We start from the raw sequence: 25,299 nt of genomic DNA, 5'->3' as shown, positions 1-25,299 counted from the left end.
TTAAGGAGACCTTGAGAATATTTGCATTCATTGCTTATTTATTTTCTTGTGCCTTCAACAGCTGTAGTGGCCTCTGTGTTTCCAACATTGTTGTAGGCACAGAAGATAGAGCAGCAAACAAAACAGACAATTCCCCTGTCTTCAAGGATTTTACCATCTAGAAGTGCAGACTAGAAGATGGCAAGCTTTCTGTAAAGGCTGGATAATGTGCATTTTAGATTTTGCAGACCATAAGGTCTCTGTCATACATATTCAAACCTGCTATTATAACACAAAAGCAGCACTCCACAATATGTAAACAAATGGGCTTCATTATATTTCAATTAAACTTTATTTATGAAACTTTATTTACAAAAACAGGTACAGGGCTGGGCCTCCAAAAAAAGTAGTGTGTGTATAGACCTGTGGACTGATTGTGCAGGTGCCCAGGCAAGAATAGAACCGTTGCTTCAAATCCCAGAAAGCCCTTATGGAGGTCCCCTGCTATAAGAACAGGCATAAAAGTGTTCACACAATTAACAGGAATTCATCATGGACTCTGGGAAAGGTGATTGAGATGAACGCAGGACCACCTATGTAATTTAGAGTCTCTTGTTTAAAATTTTTAAAAACAATTTTAAGATAGCAACAGCAGAGCATTAGATCAAGCACAGGGCTCTTTTAACTGTGAAGTCCTGAGTAACTGCACAGGTCCATGCCCATGAAATCAGCCCTATCAAGTTGGCCAATTCCAGATTTTGTCTCTATCACTGTGCCCTTAAAATCTACCAATGAAGAGACCTTCGTAAACTAAAAGTAAGGTCCTTCTTCAGGATAACAATAACAAATAATAGGGGAATTAGAGACAAGAAATTGTAGAAGCTAATCTTCCTTTTGCCAATTTCTAATTGAATGACCTTGAAAGATTTGTCAAATTCTCTATAGAAGCTTTTTCTTATTTTGAGCGAGTGGCAAGAAGTAAAATTGCTTACTATAAAAAGCATTAGAAACCTCAAGGGAAGTAAATTAGTTTAGCAAAGACACCTCAAGGGGTTATTTTGGTGTGATTATCTAGCCCACAAAACTATGTAGAATTAGCTAGGAATGAAGTAAACAGAATGCAACTGATTCTGCCTAGTAAGTTAGGAAGAATGTTGGGTTTCCACATTTACATAAGCGAAGGACATGGTAAGGAAGAGAACTAAGCAGCAAGGCGAAAGGCTGAAAGTTCATATAGAAGGAAAGTAACAAAAAATTTGCAGGTGTTGAAAGTGACCAATAGGCTTTCTCTTTTTTTTGAAATGGACTCTCGCTCTGTTGCCCAGGCTGGAGTACAACGTGTCCATCTCGGTTCACTGCAACCTCCGCCTCCCAGGTTCAAGCAATTCTCCTGCCTCAGCCCCCCAAGTAGCTGGGATCACAGGCACGTGCCATCATGCCTGGCTAATTTTTGTATTTTTAGTAGAGACGGGGCTTCATCATGTTGACCAGGCTGGTCTTGAACTCCTGACCTCAGGTGGACCCACCCACCTCGGCTTCCCAAAGTGCTGGGATTACAGACGTGAGCCACTGCGCCCTGCCAGGCTTTTTAATAGGAAAGATTTACTTGTGCATTTTAGTCTGCTGTGATGTGCTGTGAGAACTTTTCCTCCCCACAATTACCCAATGGCCCAAAATGTCAAGAAGTTTTACTACCTACAAAATATTGTGTAGGTGGCATTTTCAGAATAAAGCAATTAGGATAGCATTAAGATAAGAACAGTTGGTACAAAAAAGTAGTAAAAGTCATAATGAAGACTGAGAATTTATCAGGAGCTAGATGTTGAGGATAAAAGTGGTTAACCTTGCAAGAACATCCAAAGATGTTGGAAAGGATACTGAGCTACTCACCACTTGTAAAATACGGTTCAAGACAATTTTATTTCATTATTAGAGAATGGGGACTGACATCAGGGCCCCATTTTTAGAGGGGATAACAGTACATACTGCATCAATGTTTTAAAATTAAACAGAAAAATTTATACAAAATACCCAGCACAGTAACTATTAATGAGTAGGTGTTCTATAACTATGAGCTTTCTTCCCATTTTGCCTCATCATATATAGAAGAATAAAGACAGAGATGAGACATGTACCTAACTTCTAAATGAAAGATTATTCTATTTCTCAATCACTCCAACTTCCCAAAGTCATTCATCAGTTAGGGAATATTAATTATTGTCTTTGCCAGAGCCAGCCCTCCCCAAACTTGCTTCTATAATAATATCCCCTGAAAAGAGGCAGTACCAACCATTAAGATGGACACAGTCCCATGACAATTATTTGAGTTGCCATAGTAGTTACAGTAAGGGTGATGGAATGAATAAATCACCAAGCTAAATGTGTTGATTAAGATCCCTGATGCAGCCAGTACAGAGCTGGTGATATTCATTCCTAGACTACCTCGGACCTAGAAAGGAATGAAAATCAATTAAACAATCCAACAACATACTGAGATATATCTCCATGAATCACTTTACACCCACCATCTCTTTCTTACTGCCATCTATCTTTATCTTGATTATTTCAATAGTCTTCTAACTTGTCTTGTGGTTTCAACTCTAATCTCTTGCCAAAACACAAACATGGTCTCATTATTCCCCAGCTTAAATTCTTCAGATGATTCCTGTGGGCACATAAGATAATCTCCAAATCTCTTTAGCAGGGTTTTCAATGTCCTTCACGCTTTAGCTGGACAGCCCCGTCTGTGTCCTTCCCTGCCATTCCTTGCTTCTGATGCCTGATTTCTTACCATTTTTCTAAATGCTGTTTGCCTGTCATGCCTCTATACCTTTTGTATATTATCTCTGTCAGCAGTATATTCTTTTCTGTACGTTCTCTTCTCATGGATAAAGGTAAGGAGGCTTTTAATAAGAACGAAAAATGCTGACTGGGCACAGTGGCTCAGCCCTGTAATTCCAGCATTTTGGGAGGCCGAAGGGGGTTGGATAATCTGAGGTCAGGAGTTTGAGACCAGTCTGACCAACATGGAGAAACCCTATCTCTACTAAAAATACAAAAATTAGCCGGGCGTGGTGGCGCATGCCTGTGATCCCAGCTACTCGGGAGGCTAAGGCAGGAGAATCACTTGAACCTGAGAGGCGGAGATTGCGGTGAGCCGAGATCGCGCCATTGCACTCCAGCCTGGGTAATAAGAGCGAAACTCTGTCTCAAAAAACCAAAAACCAAAAACCAAAAAAAAAAAAAAAAAAGAACTAAACTTGCACAGCAAAGTGTGAGGAGTATGTGTAATGTGGCTGCAGCTGGAGGGGACACTAGGGAGCTGGGTTAGGCCAGATTTGGAAAACCCATGTTGATCATGCTCCAGAATTTGATATTTATCTTTTGAACAAAGAAAACTCAAATATGGACTTTAACTAGAAAAAAAACATTTATTGAGATACAGACTTTCGCATTGTATTGGCTTTATGAAAGGCATCTTGGCATGAGAATTACATTTTAAATTTGCTTCTGATGTAATAACCTTATCGTGAATTTATTTTATTGAAAACTCAAAATCCTTTCTGGACACAGTTGGAGTCTACATTATAATCAATGGGTCAGTAAATATTACACAACACCAATGCTTGGTGTCACTGTCATGGGCTGACTCATGCTGCAGGGTTTTGTTGGAGCGGTCCCACTTGATATTTCTTCTCAATAATTCTCTAAATCTTCAAAAAGATTCCCTCTGCAAAGGTAAGATTCCCTACCTTGCCAAAATATCCAGTCCCATGTCAGCAATTAGCCTGACTGCAGTTTTTGAAAGACAGATTCTAGTAGGTAAAATGCACAATCGCTCCTGATTTTTTACAAACAAAGAAACAAAACTTGTTTTACACCTTGGCAGAATATATTTTTTATTAATCCTTCCTTTTTTTGTTACCAAAAAAAGAAAATATTACTCACCAGGCCTTTTGTAGTTCTAATTCCTGCTGCAATTGACAAGGATCCTGAAATAATAAACTAAAAATGAGAGAAAAAATGAAGGTAAAAAACTTTAAGCCGGTATTGGGAGTCATAACTTACTAAACTTAATTCTAAATTAGATAGATATGTTAGTCAGACCAGTTATCTTAGAGAAAACCACAAAGGTTTGCACATTATTTTCCCTTTTCCCAGAAATAACAGAGAAATTATACCAGATAAATCCATGGGAGAATTTGTCAAGTTTTTCAAATAATATCTAACTGAAATGATATTAAAACTGTTTGAGGGCACTAAAAGATACAGTTTCCAAACTCCTGATACAAAGTAATTCTTACATGGTACCAAAATTGATGACGATATTTAAACAAAAAATACACTAAAATTATTCTCATTTAGAATATTTTTAAAGTTATAAGTAAAATAGTAGCAAAAAAATGTAAATTCCCAATTAGGTGATGACTAGAATATAGTAGTTCGTTTGATTCCATCAATAAGGCAATTATTTTTCATTTAGCTAAAATAGCTAGTCAAGTTGGTTAGACTGTCTACCTTATAATATTCAATTGTTGAAGTTTTTTATTTGCTTTTCAAATTTGATTTCAGATGATTCAAAAATTATATCATAATATAAAAAGTATTGAACTCATAAAAAAGCTCAAGAAAAAAGCTCATAAAAAAGCTCAATAGTTTATTTAACTAACTTCCAAATACCCAGACATAGAGATGATTCCAGATATCTAAATCGCCGCTGGAATAAAACCAGTAGAGGGAATCACCCATCATATGATATAAAATACATTATGAACATTTGGGATGTTCCTTCAGCTCTACAAACATTTTTAAATATTGAAATATTCTAATTTACACAATTAATGAATTTAAGAAAAAAATTACATGCTTATTGCTATTCATGTTTACAGTGTTGATAGGATAGGACATTTAATACAATTCAATATTATTAGTAACTGCAACATTACTGGTAAAATATAAAGAATTATTGGCTGGGTGTGGTTGCACACGCTTGTAATCCCAGCACTTTGAGAGGCTGAGGCGGGTGGATCACGAGGTCAGGAGGTCAAGACCACAGTGAAACCCTGTCTCTACTAAAAATACAAAAAAATAAGCTGGGTGTGGTGGCAGGTGCCTGCAGTTCCAGCTACTTGGGAGGCTGAGGCGGGAGAATGGTGTGAACCCAGGAGGCAGAGGTTGCAGTGAGCCGAGATCGCGCCATTGCACTCCAGCCTGGGTAATAAGAGCGAAACTCTGTCTCAAAAAACCAAATACCAAAAACCAAAAAAAAAAAAAAAAAAAAGAATTATAATTTCTGTAACATGATAGAAATCTGTCTCAGTCTAAAAGTCTTTATTATGTTTAATGATAAAAATGTAGGATCATTTCATTAAAGTCAAAATCAAGATAAAGATGCTGACTATCTGGGTATATTTACCAAAATAATTATATAAGAAAAATAGTTGGAACAAGTGGTTTAACTATTCTTATTTAAGTATGAGCAATATATATTGCAAACATTCAAAAACATGAACTAAAAATTACCATAAACTATTCTAAAAATTCAATAAGGCACCTTGGAAAAACATTCTATATGGAAATTATATATACACATTACAAGTGTGTATGTATGTCTGTGTATTTTAAGATAGGATTGAATAAGAGGACTTCATTTGCCACAGGAAAAATATGTATGTACTGTCTCAGAGGAAAAAACAAGGAATGTGAAACATATACAGAAACAGAACTGAAGAGGCCAAAAATAAGAGGAACTTGTGACTGGTTCTTGGTATTGGTACTTATACTGTATAAGAGAGAAAAAGGAGGCACTTCATAGATGAGGTTTGGAAAAAAAGGTTGAAAGAATAATGGAAGGTAGCCACAGAAAAGAGTTCACCAATTAATTAAAGGCTCATCTAATGGAACACCTACGAGAGTCTCAGTGATGTCTCAGCGGACAAATGGCTCCTGCAGTTCCTGGTAATCTACTGAACATGTGTGGAAGGCTTGAACCATGTAAGCTGGTTTTTAATGTGATCTTGAAAAGGAAACAGAAATAAAAGCAGAAAACTGAGTGGTTAGATGTATGCAATTCTGAAAATACATTGACCCTATTTGAATCTTCATTTCTGTACCAAACAGTTGTGATCTTGGGTTAGTTACTTAACCTCTCTTCATCCATAAAATGATTATAATGAAAAATCAGAAGTTTGTGGTGATTGTTTGAAATGAAATTGCACATATAAAGCACTTAGTAGAGTGTCCACATGATAGTAAGAGTTTAATAAGAGCTGTTATTGGCATTAGTGTTTTTGGATATCTGAAGTATCATGCAACTTTCTAGAAGTAAAGCACAGCTTTACTGTTCTTCCAATCTTGCACTTCTGTTGTAAACAGGTGAAGGGGAGCAAAAAGCAACCTCTTCTATAAAACTCTAAACTATCTCATTCTCAGTTTTAGAAATAAATGGAAACCCTGCAATGCTAGAATAGATTCCCTGATTTTAACATAAACCCAACTTATAAATTTTATTTTTCTCTCATCAATGGATAAAACTTGGTATTTTATTCTCAATTTTACTCTCAATTTTCATTAAAACTATCTTGTGGGCCGGGCGCGGTGGCTCACGCTTGTAATCCCAGCACTTTGGGAGGCCGAGGCGGGTGGATCACGAGGTCAGGAGATCGAGACCACGGTGAAACCCCGTCTCTACTAAAAATACAAAAAATTAGCCGGGCGTGGTGGCGGGCGCCTGTAGTCCCAGCTACTCGGAGAGGCTGAGGCAGGAGAATGGCGTGAACCCGGGAGGCGGAGCTTGCAGTGAGCCGAGATTGCGCCACTGCACTCCAGCCTGGGCGACAGAGCGAGACTCCCTCTCAAAAAAAAAAAAAAAAAAAAAAAAACTATCTTGTGTTTTCTCTTGGGAGAAGGTTTTTAAATTTAAATTCCAATTCTAATTTTAATGTAATATTAATAATAGTTATAATTAATTTAATATTAATTATAATTAGTTATTTTATTGAATTTATGAAACAAAATATATCAAATAACATTTTCATTTTCTAAGGTAACAATTTCCTGAGTTTCAATAGTCAATAGCCTAGATATTAGAAACTGCTTGTGTACCAGCCACATCTCCTATTCTTCCTTGCTAACTAAACCATCATTTTGTTCAGTTTCTCATGAGCTAAAGGTAGGGTAGACTCCTCCCAGCTACAGAGGTAAATCTTGATTAGTCCAAGCCAATAATGGCAAGTCTATTATCCTTACTGACAATTGATTTGGGAATATGTATATGAAATTTTACTAAAAGTTGGATGTGTCAACCATCTCCTCTCTGATACGGTCTGCTAGCAATCCTTGATGAAATCCTTGCACCACTGAATGAAACCATCCTAGAAATGACAAGCCACTAATCTTGTGAAATAATCAGTGCTTTCAATGTTTAAGCCATTCTGGTTTGGGTCTTTGGCAATGTGCTGCTGTAATATATCTAATTGACATATATAAATATTTAATCTGCCTAGATTTAATATAATATTATATTATTAGTAGTACTTTAAATATGAGAAAATTGAGTAAGAAATGGTTAGATACCACTCTCAGATTTACAGAATTACAAGATACAGTTAGGATAGGATTCCAAAGATCAGGGTATTGACAACTGCTTTATGTTATCTTCAATTATATCAAAAGATACTCTACTCACCATCACTGGCCCCCAAATTGTGTACCCGACATACACGGAAATAGGGTTACTTCCATAAGTATTAAATTCAATACACATCATTGTTATTCCCATGCCAAGGCTCATCAGGGCAATCAGAATCTGCACAACCTAGAAATGATGAAGAAAGCAAAAACTGATTATCCACCACAAAAATGGTGCTTCCGCCACTCCCTTTCCAATCACTAAGCTATCCTTATTCTTCATTTGATGTAGTCATATGACCTTCTTAGTATTCTCTTATCACTCTTTTTTTCACATAAATAACCATGAATATTATCTTACCAATATTATCTCTCGGGACGTCTATCATTGCCAATAATTTCAAGGTTAAAAGGAGTATGCCAGAACCAGCCCAGAGGTGCTTTTCTGATACCTACGATGTTACTTCTACCACAACTATTTCTCTCTTTTTCTCATGAGCTCAGAGTAGTGGCCTAGGAATTATAAAGCAATTATTGTAGCAAGGAGAAGTAACCTGAAGAAAGGAGAGTATATACAGGGGAAGAAAACAAGAAAAGCAAATATGATATTTTCTTGAAGTCTGGGGTATGAGGACATGAGTATGAGTACACAGAGATCTAAACGTAGCAGAGTAAGAGTACCATTATCCCATGGCGTTCCAAAGGATCAAAAATATTTCAACAACTTATCAAAATTTATGGGATGTAGTGAAAGCAATGCTTAGAGGAAGATTTATAGCATTGAATGAATGTATTAGAAAATAATGATCTAAAATCAATCTCTTGAGAGTCTACCTTAAGAAACTAGAAAAAGAAGTGCAAATTAAACTCCAAATAAACAGAAGAAGAACTATAATAGAAATTAGAGCAGAAATCATAAAATTGAAAACAGAACATGAATAGATAAAATCAGTAAAATCCAAAGCAGTTTTTAAAAATATATGTATGTATAAGTAAAATAAAAAAAGCCTCTAGCCAGCCTAAGAAAAAAAGAGAGGACAAAAATTACTAACATAAATGAAAGAAGGAACATCAGTAGAGTTCCCATAGAAATTAAAAGGATAATAAAATAATGTTATGAACAATTCTACGCCCACAGTTTGATAGCCTTGATAAAATGGATAACTCCTTCAAGACAATTTGTCAAAACCCACACAAGAAGAGACACTCTGAATAAGCCTATAATTATTAAATAAATTGAATCAATAATTAATAAATTTCCAAAACACAAAGCATCAGACCTAAAAGGGCTCAGTGGTGAATTCTACCAGACACTTCAGAAAGAAATTGTACCATTATTTACAGAAAATAGAAACAGAGGACATACTCCTTAACTAATTCTCTGAAGCTAGCACTACCATCTACCAAAAACCACGCAAAAACATTACAAGAAAACTACAGACCAACATCTCTGATGAACAAACATGCAAAAATCCTCAACAAAATATCTGCAAGCTAAATCTAACAATGCATTAAAAAAATTGTGTACCATGACCACTTGGGATTTATCCCAGGTATGCAAGGCCGACTATACATTCAAAAACCGATTAATGTATTCATCACATCAACAGGCTAAAGAAGAAAAATCACATGATTATATTAACAGAAGCAGAAAAAATATTGAACAAAATCCAATGCCTGTTTATTATAAAAACTCTTGAAAAACCTATTAATAGAGGAGAACTTCTTCAGGTTGATAAAGAATATTTATGAAAAACCTACAGCTAACTTCATACTTAATGGAGAAACTCAAAGCTTTCTCACTAAGATCAGGAACAAGGCAGGGATGAGCCCTGTCAGTACTCCTTTCAACATTGTACTGGAAGTCATAGCAGAAACAGTAAGACAAAAATAAAACTGCCTTTGTTCCCAGACGAAAAGATGTCTGTGTAGAAAATCTGAAAGAATCAACCAAAAATTCCTGGAACTAACAAACAATTATATTAGGTTTACAAGATTTATGCAAGATTAATACACAAGAGACAATTACTTTCTTATGTACTTATAATGAATTAAAAACATAATGCCATTTAAATTAGCACCTCTAAAAATGAAATATTTAGGTATTGGTATTTGGTATTTGTTAGGTATAAATCTAACAAAATGTGTACAAAGTCTATAAGAAACTACAAACTTTGATAAAATAAATGGAGAGATAATCCAAGTCCATGGATAGGAATACTCAATATTGTCAAGATATCAGTTCTTCCCAACTTGATCAGTAGATTTAATACAATCTCCATTAAAATCCCAGCAAGTTATTTTGTATATATTGATAAACTGACTCTAAAATTTATAAGGAATGGCAAAAAAACTTAGAATAGCAAACACAATCTTGAAGAAGAAGAAGAAGGAGTTGTAGGACTAACACTACCCAATTTTAGGACATACTATAAAGTGATAGTAAACAGGACTGTGTGGTATTAGCAAAGAAATAGACAAATAGATCAATAGAATAGAGTAGAAAGCCTGGAGAGAGCCACATAAATATAGTCAAGTGATCTTTGGTAGGGAGCTAAAGTAATACAATGAAAAAAAAGTATTTTAAAAAATAGTACTTAAAACTTGATATCCATAAGTAAAAATAAAACTTAGACACATACTTTATATCTTTCACAAAAATTAACTCAAAATGAATCACAGACATAAATATTAAACTAAAAACTATAAAACTCCTAACAGATAACATAGGCCAAAATCTAGATGACCTTGGGTTTGGTGATGAATTTGTCAGCCAAAGGCACAAACCATGAAATACAGAATAAATCATCTTAATTTTCTTAAAATTAAAAATTTCTGCTCTGCAGAAGACATTGTCAAGAGATGAAAAGACAAACCACAGACTGGGAGAAGATATTTGCAAGAGTCATATCTGACAAAGGATTGTTATCCAAAATATACAACAAATTTAAAACTTAACAATAAGAACATAAACGTCCTCGTTAAAAATGTGCCAAAGAATTTAACAAGACACCTTACAAAAGAAGATATAGAGATGGTAAAGCGATGCATGAAAAGATGGTCCACATCTTATGTCACAAGGGAAATGCAAATTAAAATGATAATGAGAGTCCACTAGCACCTGTTAGAATGGTAAAAATCCAGAACACTGGCACTACCAATTGCTGGAGATTTTGTAGAACAGCAGGAACTCATTGACTGTTGATTGAAATCTTCAAAATGACAAGGTCACGTGGAAGACAGTATGGCAGTTTCTTACAAAACTAAACATACTCTTACCTACAATACAGTAATCATACTTAACCAAATGAGTTGAAAAACTTATGTCCACACATAACCTGCACACAGATATTTATAGCAACGTTACTCCTAATTGCCAAAGTTTGGAAGCCATCAAGATGTCCTTCAGTAGGTGAATGCATAAATTGTGGTACATCTAGACAATGAAATATTATTCAGTACTAAAAATAAATGAGCTATCAAGCCATAAGAAAACATGGAGGAAATTTAAATGCATGTTTTTAGGTGAAAGAATGAAATCTAAAAAAACCACCTATTGTACAATTCCAACTGTATGACTTTCTGGAAAAGGCAAACTATGAAGACAATAAAAGATTTGTGGTTGCCAGGGATTGGTGGGATACTATATGATACTATAAAGGTAGATTCATATCACTATACTTTTGTTAAAACCCACAGAACACACAACACAGAGAATGGACCCCATTGTGATTTGTGTACTTTTAGTAATGATGTGTCAATGTAGTTCATCAATTGGTACAAAGGTTACACTCTGGTGGAGGAGGTTGATAATTAAAAAGCTATGCATTTGTGGCAGCAAGGGGCATATGGGATCGATCTGTACTTTGCTCTTAATTTTTCTTTAAGCCTAAAACTGCTCTAAAACATACAGTATATTTTAAAATAATTATTCATACATTAAAAAATAAACCCACTTTGGGAGGCTGAAGCAGACAGATCACGAGGTCAGGAGTTCAAGACCAGCCTGACCAACATGTTGAAACCCTGTCTCTACTAAAAATACAAAAATTAGCCGGGCGTGATGGTTCATGCCTGTAATCCCAACTACTCAGGAGGCTGAGGCAGGAGAATCGCTTGAACCCGGAAGACGGAGCTTGCAGTGAGCCGAGATTGCGCCACTGCACTCCAGCCTGGATGATGGAGCGAGACTCCATCTCAAAAAATAAAATTAAAAATAAATAAACAAATAAACCTAGTATGCGCCAACATAAATAACATATTTTATGAGAAATAACGATATTTCCCCCCCTCCAAAAAGTGAATAATGTGAAAAAAGGATCCAAAATATCCACAGTGACATTTTCCCAGTGGTTTGAAGCTTGGGCTAGTGATAAACCTATATTTAATGTCCTTTCACCTGCCCTATTCTGTCATTCTTTTAATCCTTCATTTCTTTTAGGCATGCTCATCTGAGACTCCAGATGGAAATGCTCAGAGAATAGATTTTTCATCCTCTGAGCAGGGGGCTAAGAAAAGGTGCCAGAAAGAAATAGTAGCAATATGTGTCTGTCAGCTATCAGGAAGGCCTGTAAAGGGGGTGTCAGCTAGTAGTGCATAGGTGGCCTTTTATTTTGCTGCTCTTCCACACTGAGTTTAAATACAATTATCATGGATGACCCACAACCCTAGAATAGATCTGAAGTCAATATATTTTAAATATAACTCAACTGGAAGCATGTCGTGACAGAATACTATATAGTTTTTCAGATGAAGAGCCTGAAACGTAATTACTGATGTCGCAAGGGTTGGCTGTTGTATTATGAGGCTAGTGGGACAGTGTATTTGGCATTAGGTCTTATGAAATATGAGTTTACAACACCATTAGTCTTCCCCTAGATTTGCAACTTACCCCAAGGACTTTGGGTTCCCCCTTCAAGAACTTCTCTTGCAATCCTTTCCACAGATGTGAATGTAAAACAGCCATGTTTCCCAGCTGGGGCACACCAGGGCCAGCCCCTGGCGTGGCCTGTTCCATTCCTTGCATGGTTGTCATAGCAGCAGAAAAGGTGCTACAATAAGAAATGTAATTTAGTATGATGTCCTGGAAATGGCAAAGGAGGACATGACACTTTGGGGCAGGTTCCTCCTTAAGGACAAAATCTGGTCTACATTCTCTTCCCATATCATAATAGCTGTTAGAGCTGGGGAAGTGGGATAGGCAACATATTAAGTGTGGGGGGGTGGGGAGGCGGTGGGAGAGAAACTAAATGTCATATGATATCAAGATGCTAGAAAACCCTGCAGAGAGGGACATGTTGACAGAAGCGAGGTAAACCTGTTGGACCTCTAAAATTAGAGAAATTTCTTTAAGTTCCAATTCCAAGTCAGCTCAGATTTTATTTCTATCCCTTTTACTGCCTAATCCCTTGATTACAGCCACTTACCCACAAAGGATTACTTTGTTTTTTAGTTTTTGTTTTTTGTTTTTTTTTTTTGAGATGGAGTCTCGCTCTGTTGCCAGGCTGCAGTGCAGTGGCATGATCTCGGCACACTGCAACCTCTGCCTCTTGGGTTCAAATGATTCTCCTGCCTCAGCCTCCCAAGTAGCTGTTACTACAGGCGCATGCCACCATGCAGAGCCAATTTTTGTATTTTTAGTAGAGACGGAGTTTCACCATGTTGGCCAGTATGGTCTCGATCTCCTGACCTCGTGATCCGCCCACCTTGGCCTCCCAAAGTGCTGGAATTACAGGCGTGAGCCACCACACCCAGCTGAAGGATTACTTTTGTAATAGTGATAAACTACACAAACTAATCTGCCTTCCAATTTATTGTATAGTATTGTATAGTTCCTCCTTTTCTAATCAGAGCACATTTAAATTCACAGGGCTGAAAATCTTCCCATGTTCATCTTTGCTGAGTGTGATTTATGTAACCTTGTATTTTGTCCCACAAACTCTGAACTTTGGGAATGAAACTTATGGCTGTCAGTCATATTCTTGGCACCACAAATCTAAATATCTTGTCCTATTACATTGCTTTAAATCCTAACTTGCTGGTGCATAGCAAAGGATCCATCAAATCATTTTTTGAGAATCTAAGCACAAACATATTACTCTTATACCTCTTTCTGTCCTCAATATAATAACTCCAACCAAGCCATGTAGAGATAGGCTAAAGCCGCATGGAAATTTTTGTCTATGTAGTTGAATTCATGTTCAGGTGTTTCGTGATCAACTTCCATAAATTTTTAGGGAAATGAAGCTTGCTAATATCCTTCAAGTAATAGTTAATTTTGATACCATTTATTCTCCATTGAGCCCCTATAAAAGTCTCGTTTGGAGATGTGTGCCCTTTTATTGGTAACATAAATGAAAAAAAATGTTGTTGTACTCCAAATTTGCTATGTTGAGAAAAAAATTAAGATTTCTCTGAAAAAATTATCATCCTGTGTTTATTTTTGATACATGGAAATAAATTATTAGCTATCTAACAATAAAACTGATTAAAGTCAGAAGAAGGAGGGTGAATTTCAGAGAAAGAGAAGAAACATTAAAATGAAAAGGTTAATCATTTAGAACATTAATTTAACTTTAGTAATGTGTATACTTAAAATTATGAAAAATAGTAAAATAAAAAGTACAAAATTACAAATTATAAAATAAGTTTTTATTTTAAAAAAGAAAGACAAATATAATAAATAAGAAATATTTAATGTAAATGTGACTGAAGTAGTTAAGATAAGGAATTAAATATAAGAATGTAACCAAAAAATCAATGTTCTTATTCTTATCACTTTAGAAGAGTACCGAAAACAATTTGGACAAACAGAATTAGAACTCCATTTTTTTATGAAAGTGGGAAACAACTAACATTTCTATAAATCAGGTGAAATGAGTGTTAAAAACAAAGATTACATGACGATAAATTTGGGGAGAAGTGTAGCGAGAGTATGAAAGAAACAGGACACCATGGCCACCGATTTCAGAGTATACTTATCAAATATGAGAGGCCCCCCTGAGGTGTACAACATAAATTATTGTTTAAAATCCTGGGAATTAAATACATCAGTTGATAACTGTCACTTCCCTGGAAAAGTATAGTTCTGAGAATCATAAAAGTCAGTAGTAAAAGAGAAATCCCACCAAAAAGACACATATTTAGAAGGCAATCAGTCTCTGAATAAGTCCTCCATTGGAGTCCATAAAGAAGGAAGTAGATATCCTTGATACAAGCCTCCAAGAATTCCCACAGATTAGGAGCATCTGGATATATATCACATATAGAATATGTAAAGAGTATAGATAACTTATTTAAATGAAAATTAAATCACAAAAATGAAGTCAAAGATAAAGTGCATCGAGTGACAGGACATATTTGGAACATAATCTCAAATTTCAAATACAAAATAGTGTTGACAGAAAATAATTGGCCAATGTGTTAAACAACAAGGAATAGCTGAAAATAGAATTAGTCAACTGGAAGAAAAATTTGAGGAAATCACCAAGAATTCTACAGAGAAACAAGAAAATGGTCATAATAGAAGAGAGGTTAAAAGATTAGAAGTGTAGAATTAAAAGGTCTACAATATGTCTGATTAGAATTCTAAAGAATGTCACCAAGAAGGCCAACTAGAAGTTCCTAACCCTCATCATCATCCACACACACACACACACACACACACACACTCACACTCCCCAAAACAATGAATAAACAAATGCATTCCAACTAAAGTAACTAAAGAAGGCACCTGAAAACAGCAAAGGAGTAGCAGAAATCTCGTAGATCATAGAAACCCAGGATGGCTGCACGAAGAAGGAGATAAAACACCCTTCTTCCACCACCCCTTCCCCCAGTTAGGACCAGCTCTGAGTCAGCAGGGCCTTATTCCTGCAGAGAGAAGGTAAGCGAGAGGACCCCAGCAGCTCCCATCACCACCATGGATACCTGTAATCTTACTCCTGGAGACACTTAGAGTCTTCACAGGCTCTGAGCTCAGCTGATGGAGCTACCTGAAGTCCACATGTCTGTCCTATCCCAGAGGTGGTGCTGACACTGTGCCCTGGCCTCCATGGCCTGAGCTACTACTGTGTTGCCCCTTCTTGGAAGTGAATCACTGCTACAGTGCATTCTGCTTCAGAAGTGAATAGCTATTGCACTCCTCCATCTCTAAGGCTTAACCACCATTACACCACACACACCTGGTAGCCATACCTAAGCCAAACTGCTGCTGTCTACTCTCTACCCGCCAAGGCCAGGCTGCCGTGGAACTGCTCCATGCCCCCAACTTAGTCGCTGGTGCACCCTGCCCCTCCACATTCAAGCTGAAACTGTGTCCCACTCTCTGAGGACATATAGCTTTGATTGAGCTGTGTCACCCAACAATCCAGGCAAAATAACTGCAGTGCCCCACCTCCCTGGAACTGACTAGTTCCCTGGAGTCCAAGCTTCTGAGAAACCCTGGCTCCCCAGGGGGTCATTTCTATACTGCTTCAAGAAACCCAAGGACCAAGCCACAGACAGTCTTAGTCATTCCTGAGGCCTTGCTGCTGCTACATCCAGATTTACACAGCCTGGGATATTGCCATGCCCTACCATCCCAGGGTCTAGGGTTACCACTATGTGGCACTCCATCACCTAGGGATAGAGTTGCTGCAGTGTCCTATTGGCTCTGGAACCAAAATTTCAACTGTAACCTGCTCCCCAGAGCTCAAGCCTCCAGAGCACCCCTCTTTCCCTGGGGCCATGCTGGTGTTGTGCACTGACCCCAGAATCAGTAACTATTCCATCCCTGCCCCATGGGCTTGAGTTACTGAGGTGTGCTTCAGAGTTACAGCCTCAGCTTTGTGGGTAACCTGCATCCATCCATGCCTTGGTGAGTGAACCTGTGCCACAGTAGTTTTGCAAGATTCTGAGCCTAGGACCCCAGCTCTACAGCCATTATAATACTTGTGCCTAAAAAATACAAACATGTGGTGTTAACTCTATAGGCTCACAGACTGCAAGAGTTGTAGGGGCATGGCTTTCGCCACCTAGTTTCAAAGGATGTCACAAATAGCTATGGGAGTGGAGCCACTTCAAAGAGCCTCCATCAGGGCAATGCTGAGTGAAAATGTGGGGTCAGAGCCAACACAGAGAGTCCCAGTTAGGGATATGCCTAGTGGAGCCATGGGAGTGAGGCTACCTTTGAGATCTCAGAACTATAGGGCCACTAGCATGCAACGCCAACCTAACAGAGCTGAAGCACGGACTGAGCCCAGCAAAGATATGGGAGCAGGACTGTCTGAGAGCCCCAATCAGTGTCCCCAGGATTCAGGACATAGAGTCAAAGGAAATTATTCTCCAGATTTAAAGCTTAATGCTGTTTTCTCAGTTGGGTTTTGGACTCACTTGAAACCACTTACACATTTTTCTTGCCTAGTTCTTTCTTTTGAACTGAGAAAGTCTATTCTGCACCTGTTCCACCATTATATTTTGAAGACAAACCACTTGTTTTGATTTCACAGTCTCACAGCTGGAAACATTTGCCTCCAGGTAAATCATACCTTGAGTCTTATCCATATCTGCTTCTGATGTGACTCTGGACTTAGAACTTTAGAGTCAATGCTGGAATGGGTAAAAATTTTGAGGCTATTGAGACAGAATTATTGTATTTTGTATGTGAGAAGAACATAAGTTTTGGAGGGTTGTGGATGAAACGCTGTGGTTTCAATGTCCCCTCTAAAACTCATTTGAAAACTTAATTGCCATTTTGACAGTATTAAGAGGTGGGACCTTCAAGAGGTAATTACATCAGGAGACCTCTACCTGCATGAATGGATGAATGTTATTATCCTTGGAGAGGGTTAGTTATCACAGGAGTGGACTCCTGATAAAAGAATAAATTTGGCCCCATCTCTCTCTCTGCTTTGTACGCTCACTTCCACCTTCCTTCATGGGATTATCCTCACTAGAGGTTTACACCATGCATGCCTTTAGACTTCCTAGCCTCTAGAGCTATGAACAAAATAAAATTTTGTAATAAATTACCCAGTCTTCAATGGTCTTTTACAGTTGCAGAAAACAAAGGTATCAAAAATTTAGTTTCATGGGAAGACAGTACAAGTCTAGAGTTCTTGTTTCAACAAACATTGTTATTGTCACCTTAAAATAGTCAATTTATAAAACTACACGATGTTTTATGTAAGCATAATGATGATTACAAGGCAAAGAGCTACAGCAGATACACAAATGTTAAAGAATTCAAAGCTTAGCAATTCATAAAATTACTAAATCACAAAGGCAGACCAGAGAGCAAGAAAGAAACAAAGATCTACAAAAACAATCTCCACCCACCAAAATAATAAAATGTCACTAGTAAATCCTTATCTATTAATGCTAACCTTAAATATAAATGAATTAAATCTTTGAACAAAAGTCAAAGAGTGGCTGGAAAACTTTTAAAAAACAAGATCTAACCAGATGCTTTAAGAGACTCACTTTAGCCTTAAGAAGAAACATAGATTGAAAGTTAAGGGATGGACTATTCCATGCAAATAGTAGCCTAAAGAGAATAATTATCTGTACTTAGATCATGTAAAATAAACTTCAAGTCAAAAACTGTCAAAAGAGGCAAAGAAGGTCATCATTTAGTGATTGACTGAGCATAGAGGGTGGGTAATAGAAGTCATTAATAACAAACTACTCTTGCGGGAAGTCAGGGACCCCGAACGGAGGGACCAGCTGAAGCCATGGCAGAAGAACGTAAATTGTGAAGATTTCATGGACATTTATTAGTTCTCCAAATTAATACTTTTATAATATCTTACGCCTGTCTTTACTGCAATATCTGAACATAAATTGTGAAGATTTCATGGACATTTATCACTTCCCCAATCAATACTTTTATAATTTCCTATGCCTGTCTTTACTTTAATCTCTTAATCCCGTCATCTTTGTCAGCTGAGGATGTATGTTGCCTCACGACCCTGTGATGATTGTGTTAACTGCACAAATTGTAAAACGTGTGTTTGAACAGTATGAAATCTGGGCACCCTGAAAAAGAACAGGATAACAGCGATGTTCAGAGAACAAAGGAGATAACCATAAGGTCTGACTGCCTGTGGGGTTGGGCAGAACAGAGTCATATTTTTCTTATTGCAGAAAACAAGTAGGAGAAATATTGCTGAATTCTTTTCCCAGTAAGGAATAACCCTGGGAAGGGAATGCATTCCCAGGGGGTGCCTATGGACAGCCATTCTGGGGGTGTCTGCCTTATGCGATTGAAGATAAGGGATGAAATACGCCCTAGTCTCTTGCGGCGCCCTCAGGCTTGCTAGGATTAGGAAATTCCAGCCTGGTGAATTGTGGTCAGACTGGTTCTCTGCTCTTGAACCCTGTTTCCTGTTAAGATGTTTATCAATGGCAATGCGTGCACAGCAGGACATGGAACCTCATTAGTAATTCTGATTTCACCCTGGCCTTGTGACCTTGCTCTGCCCTTCTGCCCTTGTGATCTCTTATTGCCATTTGAAGCATGTGATCTCTGTGACCCACTCCCTATTCGTACACTCCTCCTCTTTTGAAATCCCTAATAAAAACTTGCTGGTTTTGTGACTCAGGGGCATTACAGTGCCTGCTGACATGTGATGTCACCCCCGGAGGCCCAGCTGTAAAATTTCTCTCTTTTGTACTCTTTCTCTTTATTTCTTCAGACTGTCTGACACTTAGGGAAAATAGAAAAGAACGTACATTGAAATATTGGGGACTGGTTCCCCCAATAAACTACCAGACTTTTTTGAGACAGGGTCTCACTCTGTTGCCCAGGCTGGAGTACACTGGCACTATCATGGCTCACTGCAGCCTCGACCTCAGCCACCCAAGTAGCTGTGATTACTGGCGTGTGCCACCACACCCAGCTAATTTTTGTATTTTTTGTAGAGATGGGGTTTCTCCATGTTACCCAGGCTGGTCTCAAACTCCAAGGCTCAAGTGATCCTCCTGTCTCAGCCTCCAGTAGTGCTGGGATTACAGGAGTGAGCCACCGTGCCCAAACTTAAATTTCCAGATTTTTAACACAGACAGTGTAGTTAATTGCTGGGCCTTCCACCAAGAAAGGACACTTGCAGTCCCATAGCCCTCTTAGGGTTTCTGTTACATTTAGTTCTTGCCATTCTTGATTAGAGGCTGCTTGTAGGGTTCTGAAATAATTTCCACATACTTTTCCTGAGCCACCCTACTTTTTTGAAAGAGAAATTTTGAGGAAGGCTGAATATCTTCTATTTAGGTCTTCTAATGTTTGAAATAAAAATTACCTCTTCTCCCTTCTGGGACAGTTGGTAAATTATTAGAATGACTTTAAATTAAGCCCAGAGGGGGACAATTCTCTGATGTTTAACAAAATTTTAGAGTACAAATTAAATTTAAGACAAAAAATAAGGCCTGCTATTTTATTTTACCCCTTTGATCCATATCTAATTTTTGTGTTCTGCTCAGAGGATGCCAAAGTGTCCATATAGGTCTGAATGTACCTACTCCATATCATGTAAATGTAACCCACCTCATAAACTCCATTAACATTAGAACAGAGACTGCAAGAGGAAGAGGAGAGCCTCTTGGCCCGCCTCTGCATAGTCTTGTATCTACCTTACTGAGAGCAAAAAAGGAGGACAATCCTGACTCTTCTCACCAATCTTTGAGACAAACTGCCAAAGACAGGAAGAGTCAACCTCTGACCACATGGTACCATGGTACCATGAAAAACACGCTCTCACCAATTATATAGACCCCTCTTATCTGCTTTTCCACTTTCCCCAAGACCAGAGCAGATTGGAGCAGGGTCATGACAGGAATAAAGTCCCTGTCTAGCATGTCCTTGAGTGGCAGGAAGTGTTAAAGGAAGTTTATGTTTTATACTTCAAGCCAGAAATGAGTAAGTGATGGTAGGAATACCAATAATAATAGTTAATATGTATTTAGCATTTATTAAGTGACATGCACTGGTTTAAATGTTTTATATGTGTTATTTCATCATTAAATTCCCCTGAGAGATATACTCTATTATTCACAGGACAGAATTATATAAACACAAGATTAAGTAACTTCAGTAAACAGTGGCAGGGCCAAAATTTAAATCCAGGTGATGTAATTCCAGAACTCCTTTGCTTGAGGGGATCCACTAAACTAGTCTGGTGGATAGAAGATCTCGTTTGCACAAAAACTTGTACAATTAATTTTCTTAGCAGCATTATCTATAATAGCTAAAAGGTGGAAACCACCCAATTTGGAATAAGTTAGATAACAAGACCATGTAGAGGTGGGCCAAGAGGCCCTCCTCTTCCTCTTGCAGTATCTGTTCCAATGATAAAGGAATTTGTGAGGTGGGTTACATTTATATGCTATGGAGCAGGTATATTCAGACCTATATATACACTTTAGCACTCCCTGGACAGAGCACAAAACTTAGATTTGGAGCATATGTCTAAAATAAAATAGGTCTGATTTTTGGTCTTAACATTTAATCCACATCCTCAAATTTTAGGGGATGTGTCCTTAGGGGAATTGTCCTTCTCTGGGCTTAATTTAAAGTCATTCTAATAAAGCCCAGAAACTGACAATTTACCTACTTGTCCCAGAAGAGAGAAGAGGTTATTTTTATTTCAAACCTTAGAAGACCTAAATAGAAGACATCTAGTCTTCCTCAAAATTTCTCTTTCAAAAAAGTAAGGTGGCGCAAGGAACAGCATGTGGAGATTATTTCAGAGCCCTGCAAGTAGTTGCTAATCAAGAGTGGCAAGAGCTAAAGGGAACAGGAACCCTAAGAGAGCTATGAAATTACAAGTGTCCTTTCTTAGTGGAAGGCCCAGCAATTAACTACACTATCCATGCTAAAAATTGGGAAGTTTAAAGTTGGGCACTGTGACTCACTCCTGTAATCCCCAGCACTATGGTGGGCCAAGGTGGGAGGATCCCTGGAGTCCAGGAGTTTGAGATCAGACTGGGGAACATGGTGAAACCCCATCTCTATACAAAATGCAAAAATTAGCCGGGTGTGGTGGTGGGCGCCTGTAATCCCAGCTATGCAGGAGGCTGAGGTCCAGGCTGCAGTAAACCACAATGGCATCAGGGTACTCCAGCCTGGGCAACACAGTGAGACCCTGTCTCAAAAATATCTGATAGTTCGTCATTGGTTCCTTCTGTTGCCTACCCTCTATGCTCAATCAATCTCATTCTAATCGTACACAACCATTTTTCAACTCTGTGTATTTCTCCCATCTTCTCAAGGCAAGCCATTATCCTATTTTTATCAGAAGTATTCGTTATAGCCTCTGAATGTTCCGTGTCCATTTGTGGCTTTGGATATTCAATCCACCACTGATGTTGTGGCCAGAATGATCAAATACAAAAACAATTGAGTCACCCTCCACTTTAAAAGCCTTCTTTTACATTTCACCACGCTTAGCATAAAGTTAAAATTTTTAATGTTGATAACAAAACCTCTGCTACTTCAGCACAAATCTCTTGTTGTAGTCTTACCTCGAATCTCTCTCCTTTTAATTTTTAAAGCTCCAAGTATATTTGACTTATTTAAGTTGTTCCAAAGAAGTAATTTCATTCCTATATTGAGACATCTGCATATATTGAAACCATTTGCAGGAATGTTCCACCCCTCTTGTGACCACCTTGTAAGAACAAAAACAAACCCACCACATCGTCTAATCTTCTCACAAACGAACAGCATTTTATAGTCTCTATCTTCTCTCAGACACTATTCCGCTACGTCCCCACCATTGCCCGCACGTGGATGACTCAACCTATGACGATAAATAAGGGTTTAAGAAATCTATGTTATGTTCCTTCTACATTGCAAAAGTCAAAGTTATTTGGAAAGTGACTAAAGATGATTCTTCTTAGTCCATCTAAATGTGTACTTCATTCTCCATTAATGTAAAAGAACCTCTGCCTCAATCTCTCAGGCACACCTTCAGACTGAGAATTTAGGACATGTTGGGTCTGTCTTATCAAACGCACTGGTGGTTCTCTCTCTGTGTTTAGTGCCTCTCTGGTAAGACTGTAAGCTTCCTCGAGGGCAGAGCAATTATATCAAAATAAAGCTTATAACTGACTCCTATGCTTTCCCATGATTCTTTGGAAACATAGGTCAGGTTCTGGTCATTCAAAGCTGGTGCTTTGTCATTCTAAGAAATTCTGGCCATAAATTCATATAACTGACTCCTCTTTTTCCACCACAGAAATCCTTGTGTTAATTATCTACGGCACATCAAGTCCCCAAGGACAAAAACATGTGTTTACCATCCAGGGCTTGACTTCTCTATATTCAATTTTTTTTTAACTGCTGAGAATATTGGATATATATGAGGGACATTTCTTCCAGGTTGGAGAAGAATCTAAACCTTGGTTTTGTCACATCACCTATATGCATCAGGCTCTTGACAACTACAATATCTTTCCCCCACACCCCTGATAAAGAGGTGTGGGAACCTAGACCACCCTTCCCTCTTCTATTGGCCCCAGTCACCTTGTGGATCAGCAGCACCACCAGTCTCTTGTTTCCTCATTTTTATGTCACCATCCCCCTCATGGGTCACAATTGCAAGGAGAGAGCATGAGGAGAGTGGTACAAACGGCCATCCCTTTTTCTTGGCAATATCAAATAGACTAGAAACCCAAAATGAGGCCTGAATCTGGATAGTTTTTAGGAGGATGATGGGGATGCAGAAATGGTGGCACAGGAAGGGAAAAGGCCTGGACTAGGAACCAAGAATTCTGTTGTTGTTGTTGTTGTTGCTGTTGTTGTTGGTTGTTGTTGTTTTTGCTCCTAGCCCTTTTATTAACTTGTGTGATTCTGGCTACATTATTTCCCTTTTCTGGGTTTCATTTACTTCATCTGGGGAAAGATTACAATGACCACGACTACTTACAAGCTTCTTTCTTATCCTAAGAATGCTAAAAGTCTACAAGGTGTTTTTCATTAGCAGATTTTATCATAAGCAGCCTCAGTTTACTGCCTGGGTGCCCATGAATAGTGCCAAAGACCGCTGGAGAACTAGGTCAGGCCACAGCCCATCTAAATGTACAAGGCTGGGGACCCTGCCTGTACCCTACTCCATGTACACCAAATTCTGCATGTGATACATCTGTTCTTAAATCCTGAGTTATAAAAATAACCAGTCAGACACAGAGAATAAAGACCATGGAAGCAGGGCATTAACAGTAGATGAGGTAACTAGTCAAAAGCTTAAAATGTTGTTTTCAGTGTTTTGATATCCTGAGGACTTAGGGGACAAAAGTAACTAAACAACCTTATCCAGCCTCCAATGTCAGCCTTTAGGAGGCTTTTCTAACTCCCATCGACTGTAGCAAAAACTGTTCCTCATCCCCCCACCAAATGCACATTTAAAGGTGCACTCAACCCACCCCAACCCTGAATACCAGCTTGGGTCATGGGAAGTGGCCTCATTATTTTTCTCATTCCACTCCCAGAAATCCTTAACCCAGGAAATGAAACAAACCATCAGCCCGAAAGCCTAGGAAGGCAAGTCCCTGGACCTACCTTTCTTCAGGCCTGCAATGTCTGCTGTAGGTCTGATGCATGCAGGGCTCTGGGCAAGTTCCTCAAAGTTCTTTGGTCTAGACCCAATCAACTTCCCCCACTCCACACCTCACTCAGTTTAAATCTGCATTCCTCTTCTAGCAGATGTTTGGAACCTTAAAAGCTGTGCTGAGAATTTCTGAGACGCACAGCTAGTTCCTCTTTTATATCGGAAGCATTAACTGATTTTGTGTTCCCAATATGGGTGTGGATGTCTATTTTGAAATTTGCTGAAAAAGCAGTGGCTGCCTGATACAGTCTTTCTATGAAAATAATACTGCTAATTACTGTGGATATCAGTGGTAGAGGATTTACTGTATGCCAGACTCTCTTCAAAGGTCGATATATAAACAAGTAAATGGGATTTTGTAAATACCCCCTTTCACAGTGTCATACATTTCCACAGTACTCTTGTCTTCCTGGAGCACTACTATTACTATTTTTTTAGGTTGGTGCAAAAGTAATTGCAGTTTTTGCCATTATTTTATGGCCAAAATCACAATTACTTTTGTACCAATCTTAATATACACAACTTAAAATTTTTTTTTGGAGATGGAATCTCACTCTGTCGCCCAGGCTGGAGTGCAGTGGCGCAATCTCGGCTCACTGCAAGCTCCGCCTCACTGGTTCACACCATTCTCCTGCCTCAGCCTCCCGAGTAGCTGGGACTACAGGCTCCCGCCACTACGCCCGGCTAATTTTTTGTATTTTCAGTAGAGATGGGGTTTCACCGTGGTCTCAATCTCCTGACCTCGTGATCTGCCCACCTTGGCCTCCCAAAGTGCTGGGATTACAGGTGTGAGCCACTGCGCCCAGCCTAAATGTTTTATTTACATGAAATTCCACCTTTAGAGATTCATCAGGAGTGGCCATAAAATGGCAACAAGTTGGTTGTATGGCAATAAAACAACACCTTCTAAGTGAAGGAAGCAGCTGGTATCATAGAATGAGCTGGTCTTTGACTAAGATAAAACCAATGGCAAGCATTTCTTGCATGGCCTTGTTAATCTCCTGAACCTAAGATTCATTTGTAAAATAAAATAATGCCTACTTTACATGGAGGAGGAAAGCAAAGTGGCGTGCAGTTTTCATTCATTCAGCATTTTCTTTAGAAAAAC

At 38.3% G+C, this 25,299-nt stretch overlaps 1 protein-coding gene across 3 annotated transcripts in view; it reads right to left on the bottom strand.

Moving 5' to 3' along the window:
- MS4A4A (membrane spanning 4-domains A4A) overlaps positions 1 to 24,273 on the bottom strand; it is a 28,276-nt gene extending 4,003 nt beyond the window's left edge. Inside the window, exons 1-6 of one of the 3 annotated variants that reach the window (XM_004087808.2) lie at positions 24,143 to 24,203; positions 22,105 to 22,250; positions 12,500 to 12,659; positions 7,667 to 7,795; positions 3,928 to 3,984; positions 2,270 to 2,428 (exon numbers count right to left, since the gene is read on the bottom strand). In XM_004087808.2, coding sequence (XP_004087856.2) covers positions 2,270 to 2,428; positions 3,928 to 3,984; positions 7,667 to 7,795; positions 12,500 to 12,643 — 489 coding nt within the window. In that variant the 5' untranslated portion in view covers positions 12,644 to 12,659; positions 22,105 to 22,250; positions 24,143 to 24,203. Of the gene's footprint in view, positions 1 to 2,269; positions 2,429 to 3,927; positions 3,985 to 7,666; positions 7,796 to 12,499; positions 12,660 to 22,104; positions 22,251 to 24,142 lie in introns of all 3 variants that reach the window. The other 2 variants (XM_003275212.4, XM_004087809.3) reach the window with 2 other exon arrangements.
- Between the last annotated feature and the right edge of the window lie 1,026 nt (positions 24,274 to 25,299).

This window comes from Nomascus leucogenys, chromosome 4 (assembly GCF_006542625.1).
Source record: "Nomascus leucogenys isolate Asia chromosome 4, Asia_NLE_v1, whole genome shotgun sequence".
In the NCBI taxonomy this organism is placed as follows: domain Eukaryota; kingdom Metazoa; phylum Chordata; class Mammalia; order Primates; family Hylobatidae; genus Nomascus; species Nomascus leucogenys.
The sequence above is the reverse complement of the archived record's forward strand: the minus strand, read 5'-3'. Positions and strand labels throughout refer to the sequence as shown.